We start from the raw sequence: 16108 nt of genomic DNA on the forward strand, positions 1-16108 counted from the left end.
AAAGAGCGGGATAGCAGGAAAAAGAAGTATTCCAGTCCACAGAGAAGCCGTGCAGATTCCAGTGAACAAAGGTTAGTTTTGAACCAAAATATTAATGTATTCTTCTGTATCTGCTGGCAATCTTTAACTGTGGGGTTTTACCTCATGTGATTTTTGTAAAAACAGTGATTTCCCCCTACTCTTGTCTATCTGCAGTGTCCTATCTGTATGCTGAATCAGTCTCTTCCTGAAAAATAACGGTATTTTTCAAATGTTAGTACCTGGGAATGTCATCAGTTCCATTCCTTCCTGGTTATAAGTGCAAAGCATGGTTGGGTGGGGTTCTTCACACAGTGTCAACATCGCTTTTCAAACACCTTCTGGTTTGGTCGTCTAACATTTCGCCTTTCCTGTTCTTAGTCCTCCCCTTGCTGGTGTCTGTGAATAAGTGACTCAGCTTTGCAGTTCTGTACTTTTCTATGTTGTCTGGGACGTTCTGACTGGAGCGTTTCGCTGTCCAGATCCCATGGGCAGGATGAAGAGGATCTTAGCTTGTTGCAAGCTTGTTTCTTCATTTGGTTTCTCTTTTCGTAAACACGGTCTCCATCTGTCTTTTCTAGAAGCAGAGATAAAAAGAGAGATGATGGGAAGTGGAGGGACTACGACAGATACTACGACAGGAGTGACTTGTACAGAGAGAAGTCCAGCTGGCGACGTGGCAGGAGTAAAAGTCGTAGTAAAAGCAGAGGGTTGAGCCGAAGCCGAAGCCGCAGCAGGGGCAGAAGCAAAGACCGCGATGCAAACAGGAGTGTGGGTGAGTGCCCCGGGTGCCGCTTGAGGAGAACGTCAGCGGTGTGCGGGGACTCCGATGTACTGCATGGCGCAGCAGGCTGTGGGTGTCCTGAAATAGTTAGAGCAAATTTTGAAAGCTTTGTGGTCCTGAAAGTATTAATGAAGATTCCGTTTGTCAGAGTAGAACAGTCTGGGGCATTGTTTCTTCTTTGCTAACCTCTTAGTTCACCCGCGGGTCTATACCAGTGGATAGCGGTATTTTTGTGTTGATTTTTTTTTTTTCTCCTAAAGCTCTATCTTTTTGCAAAATTACGTTACCCTCTCTTTCACTTTGTTACTGTGTGTTTCTAGAGAAGGTTTCTTTGTAATGAAGGTGGTTACCATAAGAGGTGCTGATTTCAACAGATCAGGAGGCGTGTTGAGACCACCTTAGTTAAGGGAAGGGGGTGGGTTTGTTGGTTTGGGCTTTGGCATGCAGAATACTGCATGTTGAAGGAGATGTTTGTACTATGTGTATTATCTTTTTCTCAAGGCTCTGGGATACAAAAAAAAGCATGAAGACTTGACCTAACTTTTTTTTTTTTAACAGAGCACCGTGAGAGATCAAAGTTCAAGAGTGAAAGGAATGATGTTGAAGGCTCGTATAATCCAGTGTCCGTGTCTCCCAATAAATCCACTGAACAGTATTCCTCTGCACAGGCTGTTCCCAGTGCTGTTACTGTAATTGCACCTGCACACCATCTTGAGAGCACAACAGAGAGCTGGTCCAATTTCTACAACAATCACAGCAATCCCAGTTCGTTTGGCAGAAACCCTCCTCCTAAAAAAAGATGTCGAGATTATGATGGTAAACTGTTCCCTAGTTTTCAGTTTAATATCTTGTTTCAATTATTCTGTGCCTTTTTTCCGATGTTCACTAAATGTAGGCAGCAAGTCGGAATGCAGTGGCAGGTGGAGTGTACCTTGTACGTAAAAGGTGCCCGTATAACCCGTACTTTACTGGGGAGATAGCTGGTATTACTGGAAGTTTACTTATTATCTGACAGCTGCTGGGGAAGAACATACAGAGTTTGCTCGCAGTTCTGTATATGGCTGTCAAATGTTGCCACCGCTGGCAGGTCTGATGAGGACTGCAGTATGTGTGTTTGATACCCAACAGGTACTTCTGACTGGTTTGTCCACAGCTTTTATGATTGATGTGTGTATGTTTGTCTGCCTTTATGGAAGAATATTCTAATTTGAATTATTTTGAAACCTTATCTGACATTGTAGTGTTGGGTCAGTGGTTGCTTGTTTTCTTTAGTAAGAAATTCCAGCAAAAACTGAGATGCTACAAATTGCTGGTAACTTTTTTTCCTTCTAAAAAGATTATTAAATGTCTCTTTTGCAGAGCGAGGATTTTGTGTATTTGGTGATCTTTGCCCGTTTGATCATGGAAATGATCCTTTAGTAGTAGATGAAGTTTCCTTGCCAAGCATGATACCTTTTCCTCCGCCACCCCCGGGACTGCCGCCGCCTCCTGGTATGCTCCTGCCCCCCTTGCCAGGGCCCGCTCGCAATTTGAGGTTGCCAGTTCCACAGGCACATCCACAGGCACCACCTCCTGTTGTGCTTCCCGTACCAAGTGAGTCAAAGCATCCTTCTGTGTTTCTTTGTCACCAAGTGAAAATGGTGGCTCTTTCGGGGGGATCTGTGCATATTCAAAGTAATGAACTCAAAATAATTCTGAATAATCACCTCATGAGATGCAGTGTTCCTGGCACTCCAGATAGAATTAGACAAACTGGGCGGGGAAGTGGAGAGGGGTATCTTTCTGGTGGTGGCTGGATTGATCACTGATAATTGGATTATTAGCTTTTTTTCCTAATGCAAAAACATTGAGATGTGATTTCTGTGTTTGTGCTGTATTATCTGCTACTGAAAAGCGATGCGTAAGTGGTTCATCTCGCATCTGCGTTCGCTCCACAGTGATCTCAGATCTCACCCTTTTTTGTGTTCTTGCTGTATCTATCAGTGTAAATTCTGTGAAGAAATAGAGCGTTGGGTGTGTGGTTACTGTATTTGGGTTCTCCTGATTCCCACAGCACGTTACCTGCTGTGGTAGCTGTGTCACATTGCAGCAGCTATGGGATGAGGAATAATTTTAGACAGGATTAACCCATAACGTTGTTCGTGGGTAGGGTTGGCTCACTGATTGTAGTTGCATTGTGGTAGGTCATGTCATGTAACTCATTGTCGTTTTGGGGCCATATAGTAAATAGGAATGTCTGTGTCATACGTGGTGTGCCCAAAGCAAAAATCACCAGGTGAATTCCTTGGCTGTGAATACTTTTTGCCCTGTAGTTCTTGGTTTAGAACTAATCTAAATGTGGCTGATACAATCTCTTGCTCTGAGCAAGCCTTGGTTCTCCGTGGCAGAGCAGAGGGAGGAGCTGCTGTAGTTAACACAAGCTCTAACAATAGCTAACAATCATAAACCTCTGGGGAAGAAGGGACGCTTTTTTTTTTAAACATTGTCCTTTCTGGAAAAAGAAAAGGTGTTGGAATCGCATAACTGACCCAAACAGAGCTTCTCAATTTGCTGTAGCAGGACTGTAAATATTCACAGTCCTGACCTTGCTCAAAGCAAGGCATAAACAAGTCACATTGAACTGTTTGCACTTTTTATCTGTGGAGTTGTAAGTGTTGCTGATCTATCCTGTGCTGTCATTGCAGGACCGCCCTTAACGCAGTCAAGTTTGATAAATAATCGTGACCAGCCTGGAACAAGCTCAGTGCCCAGTCTTGCACCTGTGGGAGCAAGACTACCTCCTCCTCTACCCCAGAACCTGCTGTACACAGTATCAGAACGTAAGCAAACACCTTTTTTAAATCTGCTTGAGATACACGTGTTAAAATTCCTCTGTGGATGTATGATTAGAAATTCCTACCTCTGTCTTCCTCCGGTACACACAAATCTAAAAAGAAGTCTGATGCTTTCCTCGTGGTCAGTCCATCATCTGCTGTTGCTGTGTGAAATAGCCGTAGTGTTCCATCCCTGTCTGAGGAAGGGCTGTTTGTGGGAGCTTCGTTTGGGTTTTGTATGCCCAAAGCAGCAAGACTGTTGCGTGAGAAAGGAATCCCTTCATCTCTGAGCTGTCCAGTAGAACATCAGGAGGCAAAAGATGGATCTGCCAACCTCTGATTACTGTGTAACATGGTCTGTATTCCCATCCAGGTTTGGTAGTACAGGTGAGAGGTCCGATGGTTTTTTCCAGCTGACTATCGCAATAGTCTCTACAGTCTTCATATATGTTAGTACTTTCTTTCTATCTTTTTTTCCAGAATTGATTTAGTTCTAGCTTTCTAACCTAAAAAACAAAATCGATGGCTCTCAATGGACGTGTCCATCTTCCTTAACAGAGCTCAGATTTTTAAGAAGCAGGGGTTTATGAGAGGAAATAGCAAAATACCTGGAGAGTCTTGGATTGCTCGGTTTAAATCCAGCAAAGCTTGTATTTCTTTGATAATAAAAGGAATAATGGCGTTTCCATGTTTTCTGTGAGCAAAATAAAATAGCTAAATCTCAGTTTTCTATAATATTCCTACCTGAGGTGTTTTTATATAAATATCCTGAATTTTGTTGAAAGGAGAGCTATAGTTGATGGTCCACATCATTTCCTTCATGACTTCTTCCGTGCTTTTCAGAATGTCAGTCACGCAAATATCCCGTTAGAAAATCTGTGCGGTTATCTCCAAACGCTGTCGGGCATTTCAGTGTTCCCATCCGATTGCTTCAGCTTCCGAACTTCTCATGGGTGATTCTGTCGATCTGAGCTCACGGGACATCGCTGGCTTCCACTGCACTACGTGATTCTGTTCTCCAGAACGTCTGTGGAGATTCTCATGCCCTGTTCTTGGGCCGTTACAGTAACGACTGCTGGACGCCCTCTTGCAGTCAATCGTGTGCCAAATCACGGAGGAGGAACTTGTGGCTCAGCTTGTCCAAGGTTAATGAAAGTTCTTGGCGGAGTCTGAAACTAGACTGTAAAACATCAGTGTTGAAATTCTGGGGCATCTGTTTTAAATTGTAGAGCCTTTGTAGTTGCTGTGGAATAAGGAGCTGAAACTTAGAGTTTCAAGCCTGTCAGGTCCCCTCGTGCCCGCATTCGTTTCTGTCCAGGACGTACTGTGTTTAGATGGAGGCTTTTCATGGACTTTGTTCATTCCAGTTCTTGGGTAGGTTTCCTTTTGATGGTTGAAGAAAATGCATCATTCTTGATTGAGATCTTGGGCTGGAGGATCACTACAAGTCAATTCTGTCATCTTGTGTTCTTGTGGCTACCCCTTTAAGTAAAGTAACCTTTAGTACTTTACTGGAGCTAGACAGCCCATCTCACTTGCACTTAAGTAAGAGAATTTGATAGGTAAGTATTGGTCAAATTACCTGATTTCTCAGCTTAGGCATAATTTAAGTACATTCTTCCCCAAAAGTCCTTTGCTGAACTAGACTGTTGAGCATCAGAGACTGAAAATCTCTTTGCATCTTAGGCCCTACAGAATAAATGCTCAAACTAAATCTTCTGTTGCTCTCCTCAGAACACTGTCAAGCACTGTGAAGGTTGTCACACAGACACCTTGTTCCTTCTTCGGCAGCTCATCAGCAGTATATCAGTTATTGTCACCTATGTGCTTGTGACAAACAGTGACAACCAGAGTGAAAACCAAAAGAAAATGTGCCCAAACATGCCTTGGGCGTAAACTCCAGCTGAGGGTTTCAAATGGCTACTGCACACGTTGGCTGTACCACTTCTCTCTCTTCTCTTCATCCAAAGCAACCTCTAATTCTTGGACATCATCCATGCATTTCCTGAAAGGAAACTAACCCTGAGTCTTAAACTCATTTGAAAAATCCTTTCATTTCTCTCCTTTTTTTATAGATACATATGAGCCAGATGGCTATAACCCCGAAGCTCCTAGTATTACCAGTGCTGGTAGATCTCAGTACCGACAGTTCTTTACGAGAGCACAAACGCAGCGTCCCAATCTAATTGGCCTAACATCTGGGGAGATGGATACAAATCCAAGAGGTAGGAAGGGTTTCTGGTCATTGCTATTGCTATTTCTGTCCAAGACCGTCAACATTTAATTTCCCCTTTTTTCAGGCTGAAAGCAGTAGCTTTCCTCACTGATCGAGCATTTCAGAGCACTTGTCAGACATCCCTACCTTTTTTAAAATGCTGATATGACTGTTTTAAAGTCAAAGCAGCCTTTTTGATTAAAAATAACCCCTTGCTTGGGAATGTTACAAGGGTGGGTTTTAGCTGGTTGGTTGGGTTTTCATTCCTCTTTAGCCTGTAAAGGCACTTTTCGGGTGCTGGGTGTTTCCAGAAACAAAAATGGTGCAGAAAGGTGGCTTGAAGCAGTACAGTCTGCAGATGTGGATTTGCCAGGGGTGAGTGTAGGACCTGGGGCACAGAGGTGATGATCCTCACTACCTGCCACAGCCGTTCAAATGGTAGCGAAGAGGGGAGCTATTGTAGCACATTTTTTGTACCTGATGTTCTGGTGCTGTCAGCCAGATGTTCTCCCGAACGTGAATGTTGTGGGCAGCATTCCAATTCTCCCGGCCTGTGGAAATCCCGTCTGCGTTTAAGTAATCCTGAGTCCTTAACCGGATGGATGTGCATGCAGTCTCTTAGTGGTGACATGTACAAAATATCTTTTAGGGGAGAGAACAAGTCAAGGCTCTTTAAAGAAATTTTTGCTCTGTTAGCATAACTTTCTTTTTGCCCTCCTGCTTTCCTTGCCCCCGTACTTAAAAGATGTTAAATTTCAGTGTTTACTGTTACACTTCAGTGATCCTTACTCAATTGATAAGAAAGACTATTTTTTCAACTCATCCTATAAAGAATATGGTTAAATGTTACTGCAGAAATTGCTGTTGCTGTTTTCATCTTAATGAACATCACAAAGACAGGGTTGGGGCTGTACTGCTGTCCCTCAGACTCTCTCTCAGAACCCATTCCAGGTGTAAGGCATGGGCGAGTGTTCGGTGGTGCTGCCTCAGACCACTTGTTTTGCTGTCTTTGTCACATGTGTGGAAGGGTTACTCCAAAATCATCCTCCAAAGGAAGGTTAAAACTATGCTTGAAAATGCCCAGTCTTTGTTCTCACCAGTGTAACCAGCAGAGCTCTGGCATATATAAAAGCCATAGAAAAGTGACCTGTAACTCAGACTTCTTTTTAGGAGTTGAATATTTGGCATATGCAGGAGACTAACAGCAATGGCATTATCTTAAAGTTGTACCTGGTAAGCTGGAAGCTAGTGCTATTAGCTTTGTGTTCATAGAAATTGCTTCAAATCTTTAATCTAATGTCTCCAAGAGTATAATTTCATGCCGTAGTTGTGTTTAATTAACAGTTCGTTGCTGAAAACTGGATGGAGAGATAAGGGGATAGCAGTGGGAGGAACAGGCTCTCGGTTGCTTTTTCACTGTCAAGAGTCAATACAGGGAGAGCTGGTTGTTTATTCAGCCTGTGCCACACTGCAGACTCTAACTTGAAGGCTGGGAACCCAGTCTTGTTTCTTTTTGTCCTCTTCCTTTTTTTTTTTTGTCCATTTCCTGCAGAGTCTGTATTTTCAGTACGTGAATGATGGAGTTTTAGCTTTTATTTCTTCAAGCTACTACCAATCTTAAAGGTCAAAATCTCATCCCTGCTGTCTGGACTAAACGTTTGTGTTCCTTAAATTGTTTAGTTAGGCTGGCAAGTGATCTTCATCAATAAAAGTGACCACCTTGATGAAGTCTTCCTAATTTTTACATTTGTAAACTTGGGCCTGTTTTGCTGTCCAAGGGAAAGCTGTTCCGATGTCTCTGCTGGTGTGTGGTGACTAACGCTGGCCTTTCTCCTCTCCTCCAGCTGCCAATATTATCATCCAGACTGAACCTCCTGTTCCCATTACAAACAACAGCAGCAACGTCACTAGAGTTGTCCTTGAACCAGACAGCAGGAAGAGGTCTCCGAGCAGCCTGGAGTGCCCACCATTAAAGAAGCCGTGGCTGGGAAAGTAAGAACTAGCAGCTGCCCTTGACCAATGGGCATGTGCCTTACTGCTGTCAGCGCTGCGAATGTCACTGTGCGCTGGTCCCTGTCGTTTGAGCTGATGGGGTTAGCAAATGTGTGCTCACACCGTACGGAGGTGAAATGCTTGGTGGTGGGAGGGGGTCTCTTTTGTTAATGCCTAGAGCATGTGCATTTTACGAGGAAAGTTAAATGTGTGTTAATGCTTGCTGCCCTACTTAAGTAACTGTAAGCCTGTCTAAATCACTGTCTTGTTCTCTAGGCAAGCGAACAACAACCAGAATAAACCAGGATTTTTGAAAAAGAATCAGTACACTAATACCAAATTAGAAGTTCGGAAGATTCCACCAGAGCTGAACAATATTACACAGCTCAACGAACACTTCAGCAAATTTGGAACTATCGTAAACATTCAGGTAAAGCAAAGTTCAGTTTTATGCCTGTTTGTGGGTGTTTTATTTTCCCTGAAACTTTCTTGAATGTCACAGCTGAACCACGTTCCTTGAGACATCTTAATGGAGACTAGCTGGGAGAGGCGGTCATGAAATGCAAAGAAGCCTTGCTTGGTATCATTATCTTAATCTGTAAAAGTATGTTGGCTTCTGCCTTCATGAGCTCTTAGAGTTGAAAGGTTTGCAGGTTTAACAGTGTCTAAAACAACTCGGGGCTTTGAGCAACCTCTGTGATTTCTGAAAGATCTTCTAGCAGTTTTGTATGATAGTCCTGCAGAATTTCATAGTCGGGATTTTGACAAAGGTGCTACGGGAGTGTCCTGATACGCATCCGTTTATTACCACTTTGCATCCCAGAACTGTCTGCAGCTCTGTAAGGTGGTCCTTGCACTGTAAGAGGGGGGAAAAGCACTGTATAAGTAAAACACAGGTAATTACATGATAAAAACATTTTCTAGACCAAACAGTTGCCTCTTAAGTCCTCAGAGTTATGAATAAAAGACAGATACCTGGGAAGCTTCCATATTTCTTGAGTTGAAATTTCTTTCTCTTAGTCCAAAAGATCCTGTGGTGCTTTCTGCACCTCGGGAATGAAATAACACCTTTGAAACAGGCAGTCTCAGTCGCTGTGCTGAAAAGCCCGAGGTATGGCTTTATTCCTCTGATTTAATTTTCAGAGAAAAATACTCTTACTCCAGACTGTTCAGTAATGCTTCTTTGGGAATGTGGTGGACCCTTGCACTACCCATCCTTGGAGACCAGTCTTCCTTCAGGAGGGTAGAGCAAAGAGCTTCCCAGGCAGCACCAGGGTCCCTTCAGTCACACCCCGTTGGCGGTTCACAATGCTCTGGATATGGGATGCTGTTTGGTGAAGTTATTTTATTTTATTTGACTGTGTATAGACTTTGCTGCAAGTACGTGTAATTTTTGCCAAAAGTACTTGGCTTTAATTACATAGACTGTTCTACCTCTGTTTTGAGCTGCTAATACCATTGGATATCCCACTCCTTACTGCGTGTACCTGTAGGTCGGTTTGCTGCTGCTTGAGATGTTTTCTTCCTTGAGAAATAATGCATTCTAATGAACTTCTGAATTAGGTTGCTTTCCAGAACGATCCTGAAGCTGCTCTCATTCAGTACTTGACTAACGACGAGGCTAGGAAGGCCATTTCCAGCACAGAGGCAGTTCTGAACAATCGGTTTATAAGGGTGCTGTGGCACAGGGACGGCGAGCAACAGGCCCCACCACTGCAGCAACAACAGCCACAGACACCCACACAGCCTCTTCATCACCAGCTTCACCTTCAGCAGCCAGCCGTGAGCACAGCTCCCGCTGTGACGATGCACAGCAATCTGTCAAAGGTATCATGCTGTCGTAAACTAGAGATTGGGCAGTGGCGGGTATCGGCGTTCCTGAACGGCTGCTGCCTCAAAACCACAGAACGTATAATCTTCTGCATTTACTCTCTGCTGGTCCACAGGTGATGAATAAACCCCTGGCATCGGGTGCCTATGTCCTCAACAAAGTCCCCGTGAAACGTCGCCTTGGAGCAGGGGGTGGAAGCCAGCCTGACTTAAACCAGCCTGGGGCCGTGGTCGAGGATTCTCAGGTATGGCTTGCGTACTTCTGACTACAGCTTTGGCCTGTTGGCCAGGAAGGAACTGGCAGATGGAACTTGTGAATTGTTCCCAATTCATTCTCTTTCGTTTCACTAATGTTCTGCGATGATCATCACTTCTTCCCAGTTTCATTAGCTGTTTATGTAAGATAGGGGCAACAACTTCAGAGACCATGTATCAGGATTTTAAATAGCGTGAGATATTTTTGGCAGTGCTTCATGGAGAACAAATTAGACAGCCTGTATGCGATGTCAGCTTTTCGTTGGCGAATCAAAGTGCTTTCCCAGTGATTTTCGAGTGTGTGCTGCGTGTGCTTTAACAGTAGTGCTAGAAGCTGACAGCATACCTCTGCGTAGTGTCCACGCTAAAACCCTAGTGCAGCATGTGTTCTTGGCCACAGCAAAGTCCTCCTCTCCGGAAAGGAAGCATGTGGGTTTTAAGCTGAGTGCTTCCAAGCAAGCTGACTGTTAGACCAGCGCCTTTATGCGTGTGGTGTAATTGCTGTGGTCATTTTGTCTCATTGCACAAATGTGGAAGTTTGTGTTCGTGTTTCACTGGACATTCCTCTAATGTTCATTGATGGTATTGTTCATTTTGAGCTATTACACGGTTTTGCTTATGTGTTTTTACTATTTCAGACATTTCCTACTCCTACAAGCCACTCAAAAATGGTTTACAGTTCTCCAAACTTAAAGACATCTATGAAGCCTGGCGCAGGTTCTAAACCTCACGATGTGCAGGAAGCCCTTAAAAAAAAACAGGTACTTTGCTATTTGTTGGCTGACTGGCAGTATAGCAATCAAAGTACTTTAGCTTAAACCCAAATACTGCTGTTTAGTTTCCTGTGTTAGCGTCGTTCTTGTCATCGCTATCGGAATGTTTTGCGAATGCAGGTGGAGGTCAGCCACGGGTGAGGGGGCAGCCCTTCCTTTTGAAGCGTCTGACTTGATGCACTTCATTGTTTCTGGGGTTTTTTGAGGCATTTCTCTGATTTTAGTCTCTGTGGGTATGAGACACGTAAATGACAACATAAGACATGTTTCTTAAGAGGTGTCTGCAGAGGGCAGAAAATCTGGAAGAGAACTTCACAGCAGGAAGTTAGCAACTTCTTGTTGGTTTCATTCCTGGATCAGATACGCTTTAGACCTGGGCAGTTTTCCTTGTGGCCTTCATTTCTCGAGCCTGAGGAAGTAAATATGGTATAGAGAGAATGCTAGACTGCTTTTTACTGATGGAAAGAATTTTCTTCTCCCATAGGAGGCAATGAAACTCCAACAAGACATGAGAAAAAAGAAGCAGGAGATGTTAGAAAAACAAATAGAATGTCAGAAGGTAAGTCTGGAATGTCTTCTAGTAAATACATTCTGATTGGGTAGATACCTGTCTGCTCAGTGTGTTTCTCCTGGAACTTTATGTTTCTGCTCTATTATTAATATGTAGATGTTGATATCCAAGCTGGAGAAAAATAAGGCCATGAAACCAGAAGAGAGAGCAGAAATAATGAAGACCTTAAAAGAACTAGCAGGAAAAATATCTCAGTTGAAGGATGAATTAAAAACTTCATCTACAACCTCTACACCATCAAAATTGAAGTCCAAGACAGAGGTATTTGTTGTGCAAAACACTTGCCCACTGTCTTTTGTAACTATTTCTAGTGCTCTGTCCTAAAAATGCAGCAGCATGATATCAAAACACTTCCAAGCAGTATTTTGAGAGTGATAACCATGGGCAAGCACGCGATGCTTTGAGGAGCTGTGATGTGGTTTTGCACGTAGCTCTTTCAAGCTTGTTCCAATTCTGACAGAGAGAATTCTGGGTCCCTCAGTAAATGGGCTGAGGGATGAGGAGGCAATTAAACCGAACTGAGCGGGAAGTCTGGATATTGCGTACTCATCTGTCTGCATCGCGTACATAAATGTACTGCTGACAAAGTGAAATAAAACCAAAAGCAGGTGTTACAGTTCTGCTTACCTCTTCCGTTTCCTTTCTGCACCTTCTCTTCTAAGGCACAAAAGGAACTTCTAGATGCAGAGCTGGACTTCCATAAGAGACTCTCTTCTGGAGAAGACACAACTGAATTGCGAAAAAAGCTAAACCAGTTACAGGTGGAGGTGAGTTTATCTGGACTGATGCCTTTAATGTGTCTGTGACAATTATTTTAAATTCTTTCGAACCTTTGTACTTCTAACCTAAACCACTCTATAATTCTGTGAATGTTTGCCTTAAACAGGCTGCCCGATTAGGCATTTTGCCTGCTGGTCGAGGAAAGACGGTGCCGGCCCAAGGAAGAGGACGAGGGCGGGGCCGTGGTGGGAGAGGAAGGGGCATGTTGAACCATATGGTGGTGGATCATCGTCCCAAAGCACTAACAGTTGGAGGCTTCGTTGAAGAGGAAAAAGATGAATTGTTACAGCACTTCTCTGTAAGTATCAAAAAAAGAAAAACCTGAAGAGGAGAATTGTGGCCGACTGTTAAGTCTGAGGTTCAGTAGGTAACCGCCACCCTGGATGAGTGCTGACTTGCAAAGAGACGCACGCTAAGGACTCTGTAAAGAACCGTTCCTTTTCCAAGTTCTTGAAGATATGAGTCTTTTTGTTTCTGTTTGTGCAAACAAATCAGACTTCATCCTGAAGTCGTGGAGCAGGCTATGGATAAGAAATCAGTTTCAGGAGTTATCCAGGGGTAAATGTAATTGTCCTGGTCTGAGTGGCCAGCCCAGCCCTAACCCGTGACAGTAATGTCTTCTGCAGGTGCTTTGCAAGAGCTGCCCGGTGCATCTTTTTAATGGGCAAAGCTAAACTAATCCTGCATTGAAGTGCCTTAAAACAGATGCTAGAAGGCTGAAAAGTACCTTTCGGCCTCTCTGTTTACAGAGGGTTTTTCAGATTAGCAATTCATAGCACTTACCTTGTTTCTCTGTAGCTCAGGAAGCAAAGCACTTTCTGCTAAGCAGCACATCAGTTTCAAAGCAGTTAAATTTGTTTATGAACTCATGGTGGAGGAAGCAGCTTGTTAGTGTGCAGGCTCGGTTGACGGCTGTGTTAGCGTCCCAGCTACGTTAGCATAATAAAGGAAAAACCCTCAGTTACTCTTACCAGAATGAACTATTTTCATGTGCAAAGCCAATAAACTTCTCAGCAAGATCATGTGATACCTCATAAATAGACCCAGTGTGAAACTGAGCTTGACCAAGTCAGTTTGGTATTTCTGGATGCTCCTGGCATCGTGACTGATGTGGAGAAGTGATTTGGTAGAAGCCCACGCTTTAGTGTTGGACACAGAAAAGCAGCAGAGCTCTCGGGAGAACTGCTAATCAGAAAGCTTGCTTGTTTCTGGTCTGTACGGGAGCAGAGAACTCTGCAGTCCTTCATCCAGCGGGGTAAGCTCTGCTCTTTGAAGAACTGTTACTCTATGCTCTGGCCTCACCACCTGTCAGACGGTTAGAAACTGCTTCTGCTGCTTTATTGGCTAAATTCAGTGAAAAATGGTGTGTGGCATGATCAAAAACACGCAGCGTGCTTTATGGTATGATAACAGTGCTGTGAACCCCGGGAAGAGTCCTAGGAGGGGACCAGGGTGCCTTTTTTAAAAGGTCTTTGCTTTAATTTGATTTCTGAGAGACTTTGTGGTTTTGAAAGCTTTAGCCATCCTCAGCTGCTCTGATTTTCACCGCTGTGCAGAAATACAGCATTCAGCGTAGCCTGCTCGGTTATGTTTCCCTCCTCCTGGCAGGATACGTACCGAACTCATCCAGGAGCTCTATAGCAAGGTCGGGTTCCTGTTACTGAACTCTTTTGCAAATCGACGAGCTCTAAAGGACTCGCCTCGCAGCTCTGAAGAAGTATAGCTGTGAAGGGCAGAAGAGAGTGAGGGAAATAGTGAATTCAAAGAATTTGCTTCTGAGCTATAAAATAATATACTTAGTAGTTCCTTTTCCCCTGCAGTCTGGGCTTTTGCCCAGAAGTACAGGTACAGACGCTGCAATATTGCTGGATGCTGCAGCTGACGTTTCTTTGGCTCTCGCTTTTCTGCCCAAAAAAGAATGTTTCAGTGGTACTTCGGTACACTGCAGTTGTAGCACACGATGGTCATGTTTTTGGAGGAGAATATGACTGCTATTCCTAATCAATTTTTCTCTCAGAAATTTGGAGATATTGAAGACCTTCAAGAAGAGGATTCCCCTTTAAGTGTTGTTCTAACTTTTAAATCTCGCTCAGAAGCTGAGAATGTAAGTAGAATAATGGAATTTTTTTCACAGTTCTAAAATAAGAATTTTTAACGTCTTGCATCTGCCTTTGTTTTAAAGTTCAGCAGCTTCACCCCCACTAGTTTGAGCTTGGTAGTGGGGGTATTTGTTGCTACTGCATGTAGTGCCTCTAATGGGGAAACACCCCCTGGTTAGCACAGTAGGAACACAGGTCTCTTGCTGGTACAGGTCCAGTGTCACAGTCGGTTCAGGGCTCTGCTCATCTTCAGAGTGCTGGGGGATGAGCGTTATTTAGCAGATTCCGTTTGAGTAAGGTTGCTCTCGGCAGGCTGAGGTGGATGATTGTGGCTTTGAGGTCTTCAGATGTGTCTGCATGATGGTCCCCAGGTCTAGCTGGTTGATGGCGACCTCACAAGTTCTTGCCTTGATCCCCTTTTTGAAAATGTGTTCATTTAAAATACAATCTAGGCTGCTAACCAAGGATCCCGCTTCAAAGACCGAAGGCTACAGATATCGTGGTACAAACCGAAGGTACCTTCTGTGTCCACAGAAATAGAGGAAGAGGAGTCGAAGGAAGAGGTATGAAAATGTGTTAACAGCCTGGTCACTCTTGTAGGGATCCAGTAGCTCGGAGCTCTGTTAGGATAGTTTTCTGTTTAATGAAGAAATATCATAAAAGATGTTGTTGCAAACCAGAAACTTTATGGGTTTTGAATAGTCAGGTATGTTTCCCACATTTTAAAGAAGGGGGGGAAAAAACCACTTTCTGAATGGAATGTGGATTTGTCAGCTGTGAAATCAAACCTGCCCTTCTGCACGTGCAGGCTGCTGAGCTCTTCTCTTTGCAGCACTGACACTCCGCTGCCGCAGAAGTTACGTATGTTCTTCCCTATAATTACGAATGCTTTAAGCTTTTAGAGGTTTTTCTGTCTAGGCATTAACAGAAAACTGCTGTTGCAGAGAGGGTGGGTGGGAGTTTGTTCCTGCTTCCTCTTCCCTGCCTGTGGTGTGAGGCCGCAGTGGTGGAATGTCACGTGCTTTCAGCGAGACCCGTGTGCGGTACGCGCGAACCCGATGGGAGCGCAGCTGGTGCGGTGTGGCGTGGCCGCTTGCCTGGGATACAGCGGGGAGCTTCTTTGCTTAAAAGTACGTTTTTTCTTCATCCAGGAGACTGAAACCTCAGATTTATTTTTGCACGAAGATGATGATGATGACGACGAAGATGAGGATGAATCCCGTTCTTGGAGAAGATGAAACTTGACGTTGGAAATGTATAATTTTAGGAATATAGTTCAAGCTACACCTTTTAAACATTTATTTAAGGAAGTCGATGAGCCAAAAAAAAGCTTTACTTTCTTTTCAGACCACAAGATCTAAAGCGAGCAGAGTTTGTTACAGAAACATTTCGGATGAGAGCTGTGATCTAAGCTAGCCAAAGGCCCAGTAACTTTTTACGTAATTACCAAGCTCACCAGGGTGGTGATTTTTTTCTATTTAAGGAGGATAAAAAGAGAGGGAGGGGGGAAGTAATAGTATTTTCTTGTCCTCTTTGTGTCACCTGTATTACCTTGTTTTGGGTTTTTTATAATGTGATTGATTTGTTAGTTTATTATTGACAAGATATTACAGGTTTTATTTAGCAATATTATGGAGTTAGGGGAAAGACACAAACTTTCATTAAATGTTATGAAAGAAAAAATGGCCTCATTTGCTAATTGAAAAAGGGTAGCATTTTATTTCATGTGGAATCACTTATTGTAGGAATTGTTTGTGGCTAGATTCATAAATCCTTTATTTCAGTGTCTTCGAAAGCCACGTGGTTTCTATGCTCTACTGCTTTTTGTGAGAGGAGAGGGAAGAAGCAGTTTAACAGGGTATCACTGTAACATTGTCCAGTTCACTCTGTTTCTTCGAATTCTGCTTCACAGAAAACACCAGCGATGACACGTTTGAGTGACTGTTCACTCGCCGTTGATTTTGTTCTGTAGATTCAG

At 43.5% G+C, this 16108-nt stretch overlaps 1 protein-coding gene across 1 annotated transcript in view; it reads left to right on the plus strand.

Moving 5' to 3' along the window:
- Positions 1–15804, plus strand: part of RBM27 (RNA binding motif protein 27) — a gene marked incomplete at its 5' end in the record, with an annotated part of 19424 nt that extends 3620 nt beyond the window's left edge. The window contains 18 exons of the mRNA XM_010142448.1: positions 2–71; positions 600–793; positions 1361–1618; positions 2162–2395; positions 3487–3621; positions 5691–5840; positions 7675–7822; positions 8099–8252; positions 9386–9649; positions 9769–9897; positions 10546–10668; positions 11165–11239; positions 11348–11512; positions 11914–12018; positions 12138–12329; positions 14049–14135; positions 14583–14693; positions 15282–15804. Of these exons, the coding sequence (XP_010140750.1) occupies positions 2–71; positions 600–793; positions 1361–1618; positions 2162–2395; positions 3487–3621; positions 5691–5840; positions 7675–7822; positions 8099–8252; positions 9386–9649; positions 9769–9897; positions 10546–10668; positions 11165–11239; positions 11348–11512; positions 11914–12018; positions 12138–12329; positions 14049–14135; positions 14583–14693; positions 15282–15368 (2681 nt within the window). The remainder of the gene's footprint in view (position 1; positions 72–599; positions 794–1360; positions 1619–2161; positions 2396–3486; positions 3622–5690; positions 5841–7674; positions 7823–8098; positions 8253–9385; positions 9650–9768; positions 9898–10545; positions 10669–11164; positions 11240–11347; positions 11513–11913; positions 12019–12137; positions 12330–14048; positions 14136–14582; positions 14694–15281) is intronic.
- Between the last annotated feature and the right edge of the window lie 304 nt (positions 15805–16108).

The sequence above is a fragment of the Buceros rhinoceros genome, unplaced genomic scaffold (genome assembly GCF_000710305.1).
Source record: "Buceros rhinoceros silvestris isolate BGI_N320 unplaced genomic scaffold, ASM71030v1 scaffold21068, whole genome shotgun sequence".
NCBI lineage: Eukaryota > Metazoa > Chordata > Aves > Bucerotiformes > Bucerotidae > Buceros > Buceros rhinoceros.